Source organism: Egretta garzetta, unplaced genomic scaffold (genome assembly GCF_000687185.1).
Source record: "Egretta garzetta isolate BGI_Z169 unplaced genomic scaffold, ASM68718v1 scaffold86, whole genome shotgun sequence".
NCBI lineage: Eukaryota > Metazoa > Chordata > Aves > Pelecaniformes > Ardeidae > Egretta > Egretta garzetta.
This window is the reverse complement of record NW_009259970.1, coordinates 1352706-1370881: the sequence shown is the minus strand read 5'-3', so window position 1 is coordinate 1370881 and position 18176 is coordinate 1352706. Positions and strand designations below refer to the sequence as shown.

The 18176-nt window shown below is 37.4% G+C and overlaps 1 protein-coding gene across 1 annotated transcript in view; it reads right to left on the bottom strand.

Annotated features, from left to right (window-relative positions):
- CFH (complement factor H) overlaps window positions 1-17326 on the bottom strand; it is a 39309-nt gene extending 21983 nt beyond the window's left edge. Inside the window, exons 1-8 of the mRNA XM_009640307.2 lie at window positions 17187-17326; window positions 12494-12679; window positions 10561-10666; window positions 9148-9224; window positions 7199-7393; window positions 4815-4985; window positions 2007-2186; window positions 441-647 (exon numbers count right to left, since the gene is read on the bottom strand). Coding sequence (XP_009638602.2) covers window positions 441-647; window positions 2007-2186; window positions 4815-4985; window positions 7199-7393; window positions 9148-9224; window positions 10561-10666; window positions 12494-12679; window positions 17187-17256 — 1192 coding nt within the window. The 5' untranslated portion in view covers window positions 17257-17326. The remainder of the gene's footprint in view (window positions 1-440; window positions 648-2006; window positions 2187-4814; window positions 4986-7198; window positions 7394-9147; window positions 9225-10560; window positions 10667-12493; window positions 12680-17186) is intronic.
- Between the last annotated feature and the right edge of the window lie 850 nt (window positions 17327-18176).

Genomic DNA, 18176 nt, shown 5'->3' with positions numbered 1-18176 from the left:
GAATCATAGAATCATAGAATCATAGAATGTTTTGGGCTGCAAGGGACCCTTAGAGGTCATCTAGTCCAACCCCCTTGCAGTGAGCAGGGACACCGCTAACTAGATCAGGTTGCTCAGAGCCCCGTCCAACCTGGCCTTGAGGAAACAGATCCTTGGATTATGAGGACCTGGTGCCCAAGACTCACCTGGCAGAAGTATGAACTGGACAAAGATTGCAAGAATACAAAGGAATATTTTAAAAACTAAACTGCATTGAAACTAAACTGAACTGAAAAAGTCAGTTGTGGCCAATCAGGATTGCTCTGAAGACATCCACAAGGGATGATAGGATTCCACAGCAAAATATGGATTTACTGGCTCTTACTAGTCAACTTTCAGTTTAAAATTCTTCCAATTTCATTGCTATATGCACTTCAAAAAGAAGTATTTTTTGATATTACCCAAGCACGTAGGAGCTGAAGTCCAGTTTCCCATAGAACAAGTTATCTCCGACAGTCCGTCTAACATGTATCCAGAACGAGAAACATACTTAAATCTAGCACCAGCCAAATACATTGTTTTCCCTTCTTTTATAATTTTTAAGTTTTGATTTTCCAGCTGGGGAACATCAGCACATTCTACAGGTTGTGGTGGCAAACATGGTCTTTCTAGAAAATACGGAAAACACAGATAAATAATTATGTCATTGCCTATACCCAGCACGGTTCCTCCCGTTTGCATTGCAACCAACAGAAATCCAGCCAATATGCTCAGTGGACTCCAAAGGCTGATTCACGAGACCAAAATGTAAGTATTTCTTCTGTGGTGAGATGACACTGTTTTTGTAGAGTGTCTTGACTAGATTTATGATACTGAGCATGACAGGAGCCCAGACAGCTAGCTCAGATACAGGCACCGAACTGTCGACTCAAAATTGAGATGACTCCTGTCACCCTTTTCATCTGTAAGTTTTTGGGTTCTGCACCAAAAGCTCTTCCTAGCTCTTGCCATTTTTGTTTTAAAACAACAGTGTTTTTCTTCTCTTCTCTCAGTTCCTCAGAAGAACTGACCCTTTTCAGGGACAAGTCAAGGGTAGAAGGAGAAGATTCCTAGAAGCTTTCATTCAAGTTTACCAAGCAGGGTGTCCTACTTGGCCATGGCAGGTGGGGTCCTCCTGAAATGCTCTGACCCAGAGCCTACATGCTGGGGCAGGGGAGATCACCCACTGGACAGATCATTCAATAATAAGAGAGGTGGTCTCAGAATGATACCTGAATTTTAGAACCCACACGTACATAGAGAAAAGAGTAATCCAGATACCAGCAGTGTACTTCTCGGGAATAGTTCAACTCATCCAAAGGTTCGTTTATAAGACTGATTTCAGCAGGGTTTCTCTCACACCCTGTTTTCTAAGTGTTTTTTTTTCTTTGTAGTGACCAAAGATCAAAGAGTGCTAGACTATGAAATCAATTGTTAATTTATTTATTTATTTGTTAACGCCGTGCCTACTGTGCAATCCTATCCTTGTAGGTAGGGGAAGCTTAAGCCCAGAAAGAACTCATAATCATTCAAGAATACCTTGGTTTCTTACTTGACAGGTTATAATAGGTAGAAGAAAACCTTGATTTTTCATAATATACTGACACACAACCATTACCTATGTTTTGTTTTGGTTTGGATACTTTAACGCTCACTATGTCCTCTTACCTGGACTGGCATGCTATACCTCAGGTGGACCACAAACCTTCCTGACAGGGAGCTGACAATGGCACTTTTTAACACCTACTTTCATAAAGACAGTCATAGATAATACCTGTGTTTATAAACATAATGTAAATGTAGAGTATACCATTGTTTCAAGAGGTGATTTTTCTAAACCGTCAAATTAAGCTTTACATTATGAAGAAACACAATGAACAAGCAACTCGCAGGTCTCATGCTTCTTAAGTTTTTCTCTTGAGCTCTTGTTCACCAAGGTATTTCAAGCAATGCTATGTATTATCTCTTCATTCATGAGAGTTACTTACGGACACAACCTGGATCAGGTACCCAGCCATCCCTGGTGCATTCAGCTGTGGTTTTGCCAGTCAGTGTTTTAAAACGATATCCAGGATTACACTGTATTGTGATGATATCACCTACTCCGTAGCTGTCTTCTCGAGGTCTAAAGTTCCCATTGGGAATTCTTGGAGGAGAGCATACAGCTTCTAAATAAAGAGAGAAAGGTTGGTTATGTAAGAGGAGAGTGACAGCTGTTACTGCTGTCATGCTAATTAGAAGATTAAAACTTAATTGCAAAGAGAGTGGTTGGAGCAAGAACTAGAGGTGATCTAACTGAATTTGGCTAATCTTTTCCAGTAGCTCATTCCACAGCTGGAGCCCAAAATAGCCTATGCTGGGCTTAGCCACAGCTCCCCTGGTCTGGTTTATAGACACTGTCCCAAGGGAGGGCAGGTTCCCTGACAGGTCCTAAATGGAGAAATAGCTATGCTTAATTAGGAACTGGTCATCCAAAGGCTGTGTGATTAAGATTAGGGTCTTGCACTTAAGATGGTAATATTGCAACAACTGAGAAAGTACGAGAATGCTATTCTAAGAAGCTCATAACATCTTTATGCCTGGAGAAGCCAGGCAAACACTTTATTTCTAAACCGGAGCCTGCCTTTTGGGGTTTTTTTGTATTCTACTTCCAACTCAGAAAATATCACCAACACACTCAGGGCTGGTAGGGGATGACTACAAGGTCATCAGGCTGGTCCTGATGTGGAGCGCAGGTGGGCCCATCAGCTGTATGCATGTACTGCTGAATCATCTAGGTTCAGTGGTAAGTCAAGTAGGATCCAGAACCACTGTCTGAATATGCCCCGAGAATCAGAGCCCAGTATATCGGTGTCTGGAAGAATGGGGGGTTTTGGCACTTGTAAGGTGCTAAACCGTAGGCAATGCATATTAATTAGTATCATTGCTAATCCTGAAGCACCAAGGTCAAGAACTGAGTGGGCACTTTCTGGAAGACGTCCCAGGAAGGTGGATGGTACATAACATGCTACAATGTTGCCCTGTTGCCAACATTTTTTTCCGGTTTCAAGTGTTTGGCAATTTCTGGAAGACAAGTCAAGACGCTAATGATTTCCCCCAAATTGACATGAAACTATTTCAGCTGGGTCATAACATGCATATTTCAGTTCATGGGATTTGGAGGTTATAGTTTTCAAGTGTTCTAGCTGAATGAAACTAAAGTAAAATCCATGACTCAGAGAGCGATGTCAAACGGACTAGCCTCCAAAGTTATGGATTTTTCATCTTAACTGCTCAGAAGGCATTTGGGTGTTAGAAAGCAAGAGGGAGTTTCAGCACTGTGAACACATTAATTTGTGGAGAGTCTCAGACAACTTCTGATGGCAAGTTTGAACATGATGGATAATGTGGTTGTGCAATTACAGTTCTGACAACATTGAACAAGTTGCTCTCTTTATTATAGACTAAGGGTCATGGACAGTGGCAGGATTCATGCATGCCATGTTACTTTGGCCTCAGTTTATACATCACTTCATGCTCATGTTCTTAGGATTACTGAGCTTCAAAGCTACGTTGTACACAGTTCTTGCCATAATGGCTGTGTAGAAAGTACTATTCTTTTCAGCTTTATCTATAATCCAGCACTACAAATCCATTGTCATTTTCAGCTCAGACACTTATGGCCATCAATGGACTGGCTACTTATCATTATCAGTTTGGACTACTTGTCATTTCCTCAAACTCCGTTGGAAATGGCCACAACAACTTCAGATTGTTCTTCCTACAACCCTATCTTACTATTTCAGAACAACTCTTGAAAGGCAGCTTACAAACTTAAGTCAGGATTTTAATTTGAAACAGACTTTGAAAGACACTTTTGTAATTTCCAGATGTTTCTGAAAGTTTGCAGAGTACACTAACAATTTCTTACTGAAGGTCCATCAGTGAAAAAGGGATCACCTTTAAATTGTTCCTCTTTGGTTCAAACTGGTTGATCAGAACCAGTAGTCTGGCAATTTCAAGACTGGATATCATGACTAGCAATCAGGTGCTCAGTCTGCTCAAACTACAGTAAGACTCATCAGGACACTCAGACAAAAGGCAGAGGTCAGTTCAGTGGGCGAGGCAAACTTCTGTTGTTTATGTTCATGTCAAACATGCTTTAAAAGGTATTGGGACTTGATCTGAAGACAAGGCGACCTCAAAAACCATACCACTTCTCCAAGAAGCTTGTTTCAAATGTTCACTTTCACATGCCACTAAAAATTTCTGATTCCTTCTGTACTCTTAATTTCTCGTGTATCAATGCTTTTTTTTCCTGCTTGCTTAAACATTCTTCTAAGTGTCTGATTTTTCCACTCCTTAGACAAAACATTTCCATCGTATTTTCTAGCAGGGGAAGAAATTCAGCTTCATCCTTCCTATCTGTCCAAATTAGGATTTTTTTCTAACTCAAGAGATCTTTTTCCTATGTTCTCCCCACTACCTCAGAATCGTATAAACAACAGAATAAAATAACAGCTACTAATGCTGCATGAAGCATTTTAGCATCAGTCGCACTTATGCAGTAAATTGGTGCTTTGTGAACCCATTTCACTACACTCCAGTAACAAAAGACTGAGCTGTTCTTCCTACTGTGCTCTATAGAAAACTCTTACCCACTTGTTTGGTCCTCTAACACTTAATCCTTCCAGATCTTCATGAAATATTGGTCAGACGTGGGTTTTGTTATGAATAAACCAACTTTTGTCATTGCTAATCTCTGAAATTACTTCCAAACACAGCAAATGTGCAAAATAACTTTAGGCAGGGCTAACCTATGCAATAGGGGGTTGGATTCCATCCTGATTCAGTACATTTTACATCAGCTCTTTCACCGTATTTGTAGCCTTCGTCACAGGCAAACTGTAGTTGTTCAGATTCCTTGTAAGCCTCCTTTGGAGAACGTACCTGTCCGTGCAGAATTTTTGGCACATCACAGATAGTCTCTGAAATTGAGAAAGACAAAATCCATGTATTTTTGTTTATTTTTATTTGCTGAGAAAAATGCCTACTGGAACAAGAGTTAGGGTTTTTTTCATTTGACTTCACAAAAACATTTGCATTTGGAAACTGTTTGAAACTTATTTGAGAACTCTTGTATGACCTGATTGTGGGTGCCAGGTAGAAAGTGTGGCGGAGCATAGCATCAATAGCAAATTGGTCCATGAGACAGATTTCAGGACTTTGCTTTGGATTTTAATGATCTCAGAATCAGTAGGTAAGGCAGGGGACATTCTAAAATAAGCTACTAGGCTAGCTGAAATTTAGCATTTTCAATTTTTCAGATAATTTCATTTCCTTGTAATTTCCAGCAAACCTAAAGCTCTCTCATAGCCAGCAGATGATTAGTTAAATCATGGCATCAAGTGGAAAAAAGAATTAAACTATCTGGGAAACTGACACTAGAATGCTTCACTATCTATAAAGGAACCTCAGCATACTCAGCTCCTTGCTAAACCCAATAAAACCACTGAGATCTTGCAGTTTCCAAAAACTGCATCATAAAGCCAGAAAATATTCAAGGCTTTGTTTGCCAGGCCACAGAGCAGGACACCAAAGACTTCTCTTGGATTCTGTTGCTGGATTTACTTTGTATTGAGGATGAAATATAGCTCAGTGAAACTGTCATTTTTTAATAAAATTAACTATGTTCTGCAAAAGTTACAAGCACATGTGTTTAATCACACTTAATACTTTTCAAATTATAATAAATGGGTGTGTCTCAAAGCAGCTAAATGCAGCTCTGAAATTGTGAAGAAAAACCCCATACATGTATCCTGACACATGTACTCCGCTCTTGGAAATGCATACTTCCAGATCAGGTAACATCTAAATAATCTAAGAAATTGATGGACTGAACATTTAGTAGTGATTGTTACCATAAACTTCCTGGAATTGATTCTTGCATACTGACAATCCAATCCCATACAAACTCTATTTATAAAATGGGAGGGGTAGCCCCATTCACCACTATAAACTGTGGGCAGGGCAGGGTTGGGTTGTCTGGCTGAAAAGTAGTTTTGCAGAAGAAAATTTGGCAGTCCTGATGGACAAGTTGAACAGGGTCTAGCAGTGTGCCTTCGAAGCAAAGAAAGAAAACAGCATCCTGGGCTTCATTGGGAAGTGTGTTGCTGGCAGGCCAAAAGAGGTGATCCTTCGCCTCTACTGAGCACTGGCCAGACTGCTGTGTCCAGGGCCTGAGCTCCCCAATACAGGAAAGACATGGACATACTGGAGCAGGTCCAGTGAAGGGACATGAAGATAATTAAGGAATCAGAAAAACTGACAGATAAAGAGAGGCTTAGAGAATCTAGAGGGAAGGCGGCTTGGAGGGAGAAAGCATCTTATTAATGTGTATATGTATAAATTCCTGACTGTGGTGGGGCAGCAGAAGTAAAGATGATGGAGCCAGACTCTTATTGGCACCTGGTGACAAAATGAGAAGCAATGGGTACAAACTGAAATACAGGAAATACCACTTAAACATAAGAAAAAAAATTTTAACTTAACAGTGGTCAAACATTGGAATAGATTACCCAGAAAGGCTGTGGAGTCTCCGTCCTTGGAGATGTTCAAAAGCTGACTGGCCATGGTCTTGAGCAACTTGCCCTAGCTGACTGCTTTGCTAACCTATTCTGTGAACCTGTGGTTCTGTAAAAACTAAACATGAATTAACCTTCTAACTTGTCAAAACACATTAGTCCGAAGAAAGAAAAATCCATCATGATTTCTTTGTATTTGATATATCCTAAGAGCATGAGTGAATTAAAATGATACTTGTTTTTTAAACTTGGTTCACATAGATTCAAAATTGTAGGTACTTTGGTTAAATCAGCACTGAAGTGATTTAGTATTATGTAGACATACTAAAGCTAGTTTCAAAGAAATTGACTGCAGCCTGGCAAAACATACAGCTTGTAGTGAAAATGTGGAACAAACAGATGGTCCATTATGACTATGTTAGCACACAATATTCTCTGATTTCTTTTTCTTATCCTACTTCTTCTGCATGTATGCCATAGAGATTGTTTACAGACAAACTATGCTTAATTGCTCTGGAATAAAGTGAAAGTTTTGTAGTTTCCCATATGCTAACCATTCCTTAGAAATCTGTGAGAATAGTTTCTTAATTACAGATAATAAATAATGTCCTTTTTACCTTGGCACTGAGGCACACCACTATTCCATTGTCCATTAGAAGAGCAAATTAGTTCTTTAGATCCGACAAGCTTGTATTTTGCATTACATTCAAAATTTACAACCTGGCCAAAGGAATATTCTTGGCCTAGCTCAAATACACCAGTCATAATTATTCTTCCATTTTCTGGTGCTTGTACAGGTAAACACTTTGCCACTGGAAAATAAAACAAAACAAAAGGAAAAAACCAGCCATTTTGAGGTCTATTCTGTAAAATAAATCGACACACAAAAAAGTTAAAATACAGAAAACTCACTGTAACTTCCTTACACATTTAAAAAATATACACCCTTGTTATGTATTCAGATACCATTTGCAACAGATAGATAGAATACAAAACTCTAAGCAAAAAGACAGCCTGACATAGGAGGAAAATTGTAGACAGGCTCTCATCATCCTGAAGGCTAATGACAGAGCACCCACTGAACTAGATAACCTCCTGAGGTCTCGCCCAATCTAAATATCCTATGATCCTCTGAATTCTATGGATGGTTAGATGAGCCTTGATTGGCACATAGGACCATTAAACTTTGTCAAAATAGGTTAATCTACTTCAGAGCTATGCCAAACTGAATTTGCTATAGACAAATATCTGGAAAAGTGCTGTGTTATAGACGGACTACAACAGTTCAGTTACTAACTAAAATTTGTAGTTAAGGATATCAGAACAATTATATCACTAAAGTAAACAAACACAATGTCAGACATGAATTTAGACCTCTTCTATCTCCTAACTTTGTAACTGCAGAAAAAGGAAGAATCAACATATGTCTTATTATTAAGGGGGAAATGACTATCAAAGCTTAAATGTTCACATAGATATCACTGAGCATGTATGAAAGTGGCTGGTGTTTTCCCTACCATAGCTGCCACTTATCTCTGACAACATTCTCCATCTTGTAAGCCATCTGCCTTTTCTATGATTTCACATTCTATCATCCAGGTCCTTCACAATTAGGACATTATACAAATACTTTCTTTCATAGGCAATCATTTCAGCCTAATGAAAACTCCTCAATCATGAAAGAAAAATCTTAGGAGGACTTTACAGTTGCAGTATCTTGGTGGCATGTGACAAAAAATGTTGGAAACCATTGCTCTATATTGTGCAGATAGAGACCTGTATGCCTAAAATTGAGGACACTCAAAATCCAGTTAAGTAAATGCGAAATATCTGAGACCAAGGAAATGTCAAAACACAGGCAACAAACTCTAGACAAGAGAAAGATATCTATGTTTATTTGTGATTCTTTACTTAAAGACCCTTCTCTGACATTAGATGCTTAACCTAAAGAGAAATTTCACCACTGCACACCACTTAAAAAAATATCTTTGGGAAGAAAGGAAGCTTATTTTCATAATCACATAGGTTCGAAACTGGTGAAAAGATTTCCAAACTCAGGGAATTATCATCTGAGCCATGCAGTCTATTAAGTCTTGAGGTCTGGGTCTCTCTTGTTCTCATTTTTACTTACTGAAGTTCTTCCACAGTATGTTGACAGGGAGAAGAACTTACAATAAAAGCTTAATGGCTAGGATATTCACAAGTGTGGAAGAGGAAACTAGCTAAAAACATACACGCTTTCACATACATTTAAAATGTCTCACCTCAGCTGTCTTTTGTAACCATGTTTTGCAGACGTCTACTCTATCAGGGCCTTTAGGTGAGGCAGAGCTTTAAGGCAGACTGGGGGTGACAAGACTCCATTTTTGTGAAGGCTTTTTAACAAAAGCTTGAGTGCTTATTAGACTAAAATGGCTGAGTAGTCATTGTAAGAGTTTCACTGCTGCATAACAAATTTAAACGTATGTGAATTAATACTAGTAGAGAGATGACAGACTAGTTCTAGATAGTATCAGACAGATAAAAAGACAGTTTGATAAAGAATTAAATGTCAAACTCCATTTACCTTCACAGTGAGGGATGTCATTGCTCCATCCATCTGCCTGACACTCACGGTAATTTCTTTGGCTGAGCATCTGGTATCTTACCAAATAAAAAGTAAACAATGCTAAAATACAGTCTCATTATGTGATAGAAACAGCAGTGCTGCTGTTTTTGAAACAAAGGAAGTAGATTTTATATGTTCTAGCACAGAACAACCAAAACATGACAATACTGAGTAGTTTTTTTGCCTGCATCTTCCCCATTTTTTTTCTTTTAATTGCATATGGCAAAAATTATGAAAAAAATCCAAAAGTAGAAAGTAATCAGTCAGATGGCTTCTTCGTTACAGAGATAGCAAGCTTTGGCTACATAAAAAATAACCTAGGGGTAATTTACACAATCAATAGCAAGCAGAGTAAAAATCCTGTCTGTGCTCTAGTATGACTGAAAGCCATGTAACAGCATCAAAATAGGACTTAATCCAGACCATATCTATCTCATGCTTTGATGAGCTAGTATTATCTTAGGTTTGAGGGCAACAAAGCCACAATCCCATGACTTCTGCTTTGTCTGACATGTAGTCTGAGGAAGTACAGCTAGTCTGAAATGACAGTGAAGAACTGAATTTAAGGGATTAAGGAGAGTATTGATTTTGGAATGCTTTTTGTGGAACTCAGACTAGATTCCAGCAATACAAAGACTGCAAAAGCATGGCTAAACTGCTGTACCTTGCTTATAGCTGATCTGCATTTCAAGAGGAAAGAATCCAGTCATAAGCATACTTAACTAAGCATAATACTTATACTTTCCTTGCTGCAGTTTTCATTGGAGAAGATGAATTGGGGAGGAAGACAGAAGACTTTTTTCCCAAGCAGTCAGTGAAGACATGTTAGTGAGTCTACCAGAAATGTCTTCCTTCTAACATTTTTTACAATACATTTTACTTTATATTGCACAAAAACTATTTAAGCAGGACTGATGAGTTGTGGTTCTGAATAGGAGACTGTTGTATGGCCTAATGACTTCGCTAACATAACTGCATCATGACTGCCTACTGAGAGCACTGATTCCAGTGCAGAAAGCTGCATTTCCATCTGAACTGGCTGGCTGGTGGAGTCATGAGGCAGCTTTACAGAAAGATGACTAGTTTTATACTCTACTTGGACAGCCATGATTTCATGTTAGGTATAAGCCTTATGTATTTTAGATACTTTGGATGACAGCTTCAGCTGCATGAGTTCAGTTACTCCAATGGCACCAGACATGAGGAATAGTTATGTTCAGTATTACTGTAATTGCAGAAATTTAAATTAAACAATAACCAAGCATTAAATATTAGTAAGTTGCAGCTGCATTACAGGCAACAGATCTATAACTGACACTTCTTTTAACATTAACACCTTATGTTAACTCCCATATATTGAATAAGTATTACCCATCATTACATCTGTACTCAACTCTGGCACCAAATACAAATTCACTTCCACTGGTAAGTTCAAAAGAACCAAACTCAATATCTCCAGGATGTCCACAGGGCTTATCTGGTAAAAAAAAAAAATAAAAGAGGAAGAAAAAAAATTACTTACACCATACATAACAATGTGAAAGTGTGAAAGATAGCACTTTTCTAGTGAGTATGGACCTTTCAAAAATACGAAAATGCTCAGCATTAGCTTGATTAACGCGCCCTTTTTTAAATCACTATCTTCAATGAGAACATATTGGAGTAAGGATCTGCTGATTTAAAAAAAAAAAAAGTAACAAATTAGCAGGTTTTATTCCTTTAAAAAGGCTGAGCTCTCTTAAGTTTTATGAAAAATTGAATGGCAGGATATAATTTCAGCTTTTCATACAACTTGTGACATAAACTCATCCAAAGCTCCTACTGCAGTATCCATCCATGACTGGAAATAAAATTTCCTCAATCTGATGGAGATTGTGCTTAGTAAAGATGGATGATCTAAGACAGGAGTCTTTTGGTCCTCAGTCCTTTCTGCTCAAAGTTCCCCATAGGACTTTTCTTGTGGTCTGGCCCTAACTATTTGTCCTGGATTTCCAAAAGAATTCCAAAGATGAACACACCATCCTCTCGTTCCACTTTTGATGTTATAATACAGACTGCAAAATAAACTGCATAGCTAAAACCTATTAGGCCACCTCAGAAGAAATCTTTCCTGGGCCCTGTTGATGTAGGCAATTTCATTTCTTGGAGCGTATCAACATCATGTTTTTTCCAAGGAAGAGGTGTTTGAGTCGGCCTAAACCTGCTCCAGTGTGATTCAGAGAAAACGGACAACCTCATGATCAATTTTGCTCTCTACTGTGGCCTATTCTGAAAAGGGAACATGACCACTTAACATGTGGCAGACCATCCCTTTTCTCCTTCCACGTGTGCATTACCAGTGTCAGTACCTATTCACTGGGTGGCAGTATTTACTAGAATACGCTACTAAAATGAAACACTAAATTTTGTATAATTTGAAAGATCTGTGTTCACTCAGTAGTTATATAAATACATAAAAAACCTGAGAAGGTAACTAAATAAAAGATGTAAAAGAAACTAGTAACAACTTTATTAACTAATTTTTACTCATTATTTGTATTCATCTCTGAATGACATCTGGGGCTTAATTTTATATTATCAAACCAAACATTTCTATTCTACTAGCAAAAATTTTCTATGTTAGATATGTGAGAAAAAAAAGTTTGTGTGTCTAAAATTTGTGTCTAAAACTCATTTATTACAGAAAAGAAGTATCTGCTGATTAAACATAATAAACTTCAATTTCTTCACTAATGAATTCTGTATGAGGGTGTGAGCTACTTCTAAACTCTTAACACAGTGTACTATAGATAATAAACAGCGTCTCTCATCCTAATAATGAGTTTTCCTTCACAGATTAAGAGAGAAGGCAGGGAAAAATAATTTCACACTTCCAAGAAATTATATCTTTCATACAGCTAGTTGAATAAACTGAAAAGAAAACAGTACTGTCTCTTGATTCAGATTCAGAAGCTAGGTTAGTGCTTTATTCTGCTTAGACTGTAAATTTCACCTGCATTGACTTTTTCTAAAATTTTGGCAGCAAGCTCCTAATAACTTAATAACTTAACTTAAATCAGGTTAATAAGGCTGACCTAGAGCAAGATATTCTCTTGTAAAGAAAAAAAAAATCCTTTGATCTGGAGAAAAAGAACTTCCAAAAATGTTTCCTTATGCATACATACTTTTTAGAATGGTATTTTGAAGGATGCTGAAATAAGTAAGTTATAGGTAAAGATACAATGACAATTTCACATTGGTATCACTGGCAAGGAATGCAATCTTTCAGGTCAAATGTTTGCACATATTTTGCATAAATACTTACTTCTGCATTCTGCCCCTGGGAGCCGTTGCATCCATGCTCCATCAGCACACTCAAACACAATTCGTCCAAGTTTTATATATCCAGGCCGACATCTGTATGTTACTTGAGTACCATGTGGATAGGGAGGTTTGTCCCATCTTTCAGTAGGCACTTCTTTAACCCTTCTAGGAGGAGGTTCTTTACAAGCTGAAAATTGTAAATAAAAATATTGATGACTGAAGCACATGCTAAAACACCAAAATAATTTTACAATAGAAAATGTAGCAAGAAATCCTGGGGACATTTGTGATTAAATGAGCATACATTTTCCACCTAATCATCACAAAATGGGAAACTGCTAAGAATCCACATTTTGTAGGAATATGGATAGACATTTAGAAGAACATAAGAACAGTCAAGCAAGTGCCAAGAAACTCAAGGGACAATCATAATTCACTAGATAGATTTTAGTTACAAAGAGTGAGATGAGACTAGTGCTCTGATTCTAACCACAGACATCTCTTATCCTTCCATCTGCAGAAGCTTCTTCTTGCTTGTCTTTCCATTACCACAGAGATCAACTCTTTGCATTCTGTAGCATTTCCTTTCAAACTATTTTCTTCTGCAGCCATGACCATCCTTAATGACATTAAGTTCATGTGCCACTTGACCAAGTTCTGTCAGATCTCCCCTCACTGTTACATTGCCTAAACTTTCTCTCCAGCTTGAGATCACCTGATATTCCAAAACTTATTTCCTCCTGTCCATGAGATTACTTCCTATGACGAGTTACTTATTACACGATGTAATTAATTCTAGGTATTCACTTTGACCTCTGTTAGCATCAAAGCATTTTGACTCTATTTGAGGGGTGGATGGTGTTGTCTGATATTTCTCATTAGGATGATATTATACAGTCCTTCCTCAAAAACTCCTTCGTGGGCCTTCTTCAGTGTTATGAAACGTACAGCCAAGCCCATATTAATTACAAGCAATGAGCCTGAATTAATTTTGTTAAGAAGTTCCCCAATAGCTTGAGAATGAGAAAAATCAGACTAAAGGGGAAAAAAACAAAGGTTGGGAAGCTGTCAATGAAAGCCTAAACAATCTTTGTTAAGAAACATTTTTGTTGCTGTTGGTTATAATAATTGACTTAATTTCAGTGACTAATTCTCTGTGCCTGGGTAACTGAAACACACTTATTTTAAAGGCTGAAGCTTTACCCAGGGTAACAGTCTGGACAGTCTAGCTAATTAGATTCAATGAAGTCTGTTTTAAATGAAAGATGAGAATTAATCAAGAATAAATAAAAAAACCTCTGAAAAATGAAGCCTTTGAAAAGAAATGAAACTTCTGTATAGAAAATAAATGGGAGGAGAAATATCCACCAGGGAAAGAAATTTCTTGGTGAGTAGATTCATTACTCAGTAGAGAGTTGTGACAAAAGTCCTCTCACTAGTTTAGTTGTAAGGCCACAGGTTTGAGAAAGCAGGAATACCATCACTGAAGCTTTCCTATGGATTGTTAAGTGCTGCCTGAAAGTGGGACTACAGGAAAAGTATTTAGGGTCTTCCATCATGTGAGGGATGTGGAGTTAGGGCTTGCTGAACTAAACTGTGGAGATCACAACCACAGATTAAGTAGCTGTGATTTCCAATACAAAGTGTTCAGGTTAAATACTCATTCTGCCACATCCAAGTGTGGAAAGTTGTGCTGGTTTTGGCTGGGATAGAGTTCATTTTCTTCATAGTAGCTAGTATGGAGCTATGTTTTGGATTTGTGCTGAAAGCAGTGTAGCTAATACAGAGATGGTTTAGTTATTGCTGAGCAGTGTTTACATAGTCAAGGCCTTTTCTGCTCCTCACCCCACCCCACCAGCAAGGAAGCTGGGGATGCACAAGAAGTTGGGAGAGGACACAGATGGGACAGCTGACCCCAGCTGCCCAAAGGGATATTCCATACCATATGACATCATGCTCAACATATAAAGCTGGGAGAAGAAGGTTTTTTTTTTGGGAGACGTTCAGAGTGATGCCGTTTGTCTTCCTGAGTCACCGTTACATGTGATGGAGCCCTGCTTTCCTGGAGATGGCTGCACACCTGCCTGCTAGTGGGAAGTAGTGAATGAACTCATTGTTTTGCTTTGCTTGTGTGCACGGCTCTTGCTTTACTTATTAAACTGTCTTTATCTCAACCCACGAGTTTTCTCACTTTTAGTCTTCTGATTCTACTCCCATCCCACTGGAAGGCAGTGAGCAAGAGGCTTAGTTGCCAGCTGGGGTTAAACCATGACAAAAGTGAATTTTACTTTAGTTGTACAAAGACAAACCCTTGACCACTCACTGGTTTTATTTCAGTTAGTGGAATACCTTCCAAATTAGAGGCATAATTTTAGAAATTTTTTAAAAATCAGGAGAAAGATTTGCTACAAGAAAAAAACCTGTATAATTCTAAGTGTAGCTATGGCATTTTCGAAATATAAAGAATGTTAATTGTGAGATGTAATACCTTTATTCTGGCTGGCTTAAGTAGCCAGAAGTAGACAAGCTTTGACAATACTGCTGAGTGCTGAAGGAAGAGTATGTGCACACATTCGCGTTTTTTCCAACTACTTAAATAAATATGCTTCCTCCTACAAATGATTACAGCTGAGTAAAATTTATTGCTTCTGTCCACTAGAGGGCACTACCCTACTAGCAAAAAAAGGTAGCAGGGACATAGCAAGATTGACACATTCAGTTTTTAACAGCATTTTTGCAAATGCACGAATAAGTGAAATGAACAAGATTTCTCTAGCTAGTTCTGTCTTTCAGTTGTGTTAAAAATGGTTAGTTTATCCCCAAAAGGTTCTTTGTAATGGTGAGATAAGGGATTTCTCTAATTCCTCATATTTTTCATTAGAGCTCATTAAAAGTAGTACTTTCAGTCTGCAGGCTGAGAAAGCACACTCTGAATTACATGATTTAAAAAATAGGCTGTTTAGTACAGGGAGAGCTTCTCTGCTCTATTCCTCCCTTACTTCTGAGTTGTATTATATTTTTATTGTCTGTTGTGCAGAATTGGGGCCTCTTAACTCCTTGTTTCCATTTAAAAAAAAAGGCATGAAAAAACCTCCAGACAGTCTCTTCATTATTACTAAGACATGAGTCCTTCTTCCTTCAACTCTCTCTGATCGTTCTTTACCACTCCTGCCCTGATGTCAAACTATGTGTTACCATCAAGTGTCACAATATGTATATGTATTTCTGTCTACAGCTAATAATTCTTTTTTTTTTTAATGCAGTTTCTTAGTAGCTTGAGAAAAAGAAATCTGCTGACGTGATGTACTTCAAACCTATATTAATTACATCATGCACTCACCATGTGTACTCACCAAAATTGGGATGGTTTTATTTTTATATTAGGAAGCATGCACAAAATGCATACCTTTAAATCCTTTAGTGAGAGACCAAGAGAGCTGGAATTAATCATTTAGTATTATATGTGACTTGACCTCAGTTAGAAATATGTCCGGCTGCTTTCTTGCTGTCAGTCATTATGCTGGTACAAGTTCCATAAAGTCAAGCACAAACTACAAATTCAAGTAGAAGTATTTTTCAGCCCTTGTGCAAAACCTGAGCTCTCAAACAACTCACACAGACTTTCAATATGGAGCTTGAACTAAGAACCCTGTACGACCTGTGGTAATAGTTGTCCCGGATAAATCAAATATTGCTACATTCACATTCCTTTGCAATCTCTCTGATCTAAAGACAGCATTGTGAAAAGGAAGTGCAAATTCAGACAAACTTTCTTTTCAAATTCCAGGACTTTTCTGGACTACTTTGCAAACAAACTAGACTTTATTAGTTACTTTGGAGCAGTATTTACTTTAAGTATATATAAAAAGGATAATACGTTTCATTAACGTTCTGATTTTTCAAAGTAAAACCCATCAAATTGTTTTGATTAATAAAGGTCTTTATAATCTTCACCTAAAATGAAAAACAACCTGAACCGAGCAGACACTCTAGCTCAAAACCACATAGGACCTTTTCCACAACAATCAATGTAAAGAAATCCAGACAGAAAACAAAAGAATTAAATCACTAAACATACATTAAGCAATGCAAACACAATATCAAGAAAAAAAAATTGAACAGAGAAACAGAAAATACCAGGGGCTTCTGAAAAGATACCCAGACTACTAGCTACCTCTTTAAACATATACAGAAGCATACCTGTATACATATATCTCATTTCATGGAGTAAAATATCAATAGATATTTTGTAAGCTTTTCAGTCAATTTAGTAATCATTCCCCTTTCTCAGATTATCGCACAGATTATTCCAGACAGAAAGAAATCCACATTGATTGAATATTTTCTATTTTAATCTACCAGCTGTTTATAGGTTTTAGATCTTAGAATAATTAACAAACATAATTAATAACAAATGAGTTGTCTGGCTCTAGTTTAAAGGGATAGTAACAATTTAAAAAGTTGTGCAACAGATTAATAAGAGCAATAGTTATCCAAAAACTAGGTGAAATAATACTTATGACAGGATACTAAATACTAAAGGTGCTAAATACTGCCAGAAGAAATCTCAGTTATTGTTGTCAGAAGTTCATTAAAACAAGTTACAATGGAAACATTTTATTTACATATTGTTTTAGTAATCATCTTCACATAGACTTTAAGGAAGCTTTTTTTTTCTCCATATTATAGCTTACCTCTTTCTGCAGTACAATATATCCAACATAAGAGCAGAGTTGTATAGCCCAGGAATGACATCCTAGACATTCAGAAACTCAGCAAACATTTAGTACTGTAGCCTACTACTTTGATTGCTTTGTGTTATTTCCACTCCTATTTTACTCACTAACTGCTCCAGGGCCTGACCTTGCAAAGCATTTATACTCTGATTTCAGCAACCACTTCCCCTAATTCTCTTGCAACACACAAGTGTTTCTTTTTTTTCTCCTCTCCAAACTTTGCTAAATGAATAAATAAATGTCTGGCAATTTTGGTTCCCTACAGTCTGCTTGTTTTTACATCACAGCTAGTTTTTTTTTCATATTAATCCCTTCCATACTCAGATAAGCTTATTTCTTTTGGTATCCAAAAGATGTTGTACAAATAAATTATTCTGCGATTATGTGATTTGGTTTCTATGCTTAGTTAAAAAACAGAAATTAACATTACGTGTGTGTAAAAAAATGAACTTCTCTACTATATGCATATCATTCAAGATCTATGTGGAAAGCAATTGAAATAAAAAGCAGACATAAATACAAAGTGATTTACTAACCCACTGGCTCTTATATAAGATAACCAACTACCGAGAGCAAAGGAAATGTAGTTGATCAAATACTTGATTAAATAAACCTAGGTGATGTTGAAGCACTTGTTTTGGCACCACGTGAGAAATGGTAAGATGGAGAAGATGTGGATGAAATGTAATGTGGATAATGAACTATCCAAAGAAAAATAATAAAGTTTGTGCTAAAAGAAGAACTACATGGCAAACTGGGCTAACAGAGGAACTCCTTGTGGACTCATGTGAGCAACAGCCTTATTGATATTTTCATTAAACATCTTGGCTTTATAAGAAGTGTACTCCAGTGGAAATACAGATCATATGAAGAGAATTATTTGATACTGAGAACTAGGGAAAAAAATGTAAGAGTAAAATGTGCTCTCAGAAGATTGACACAAAATGG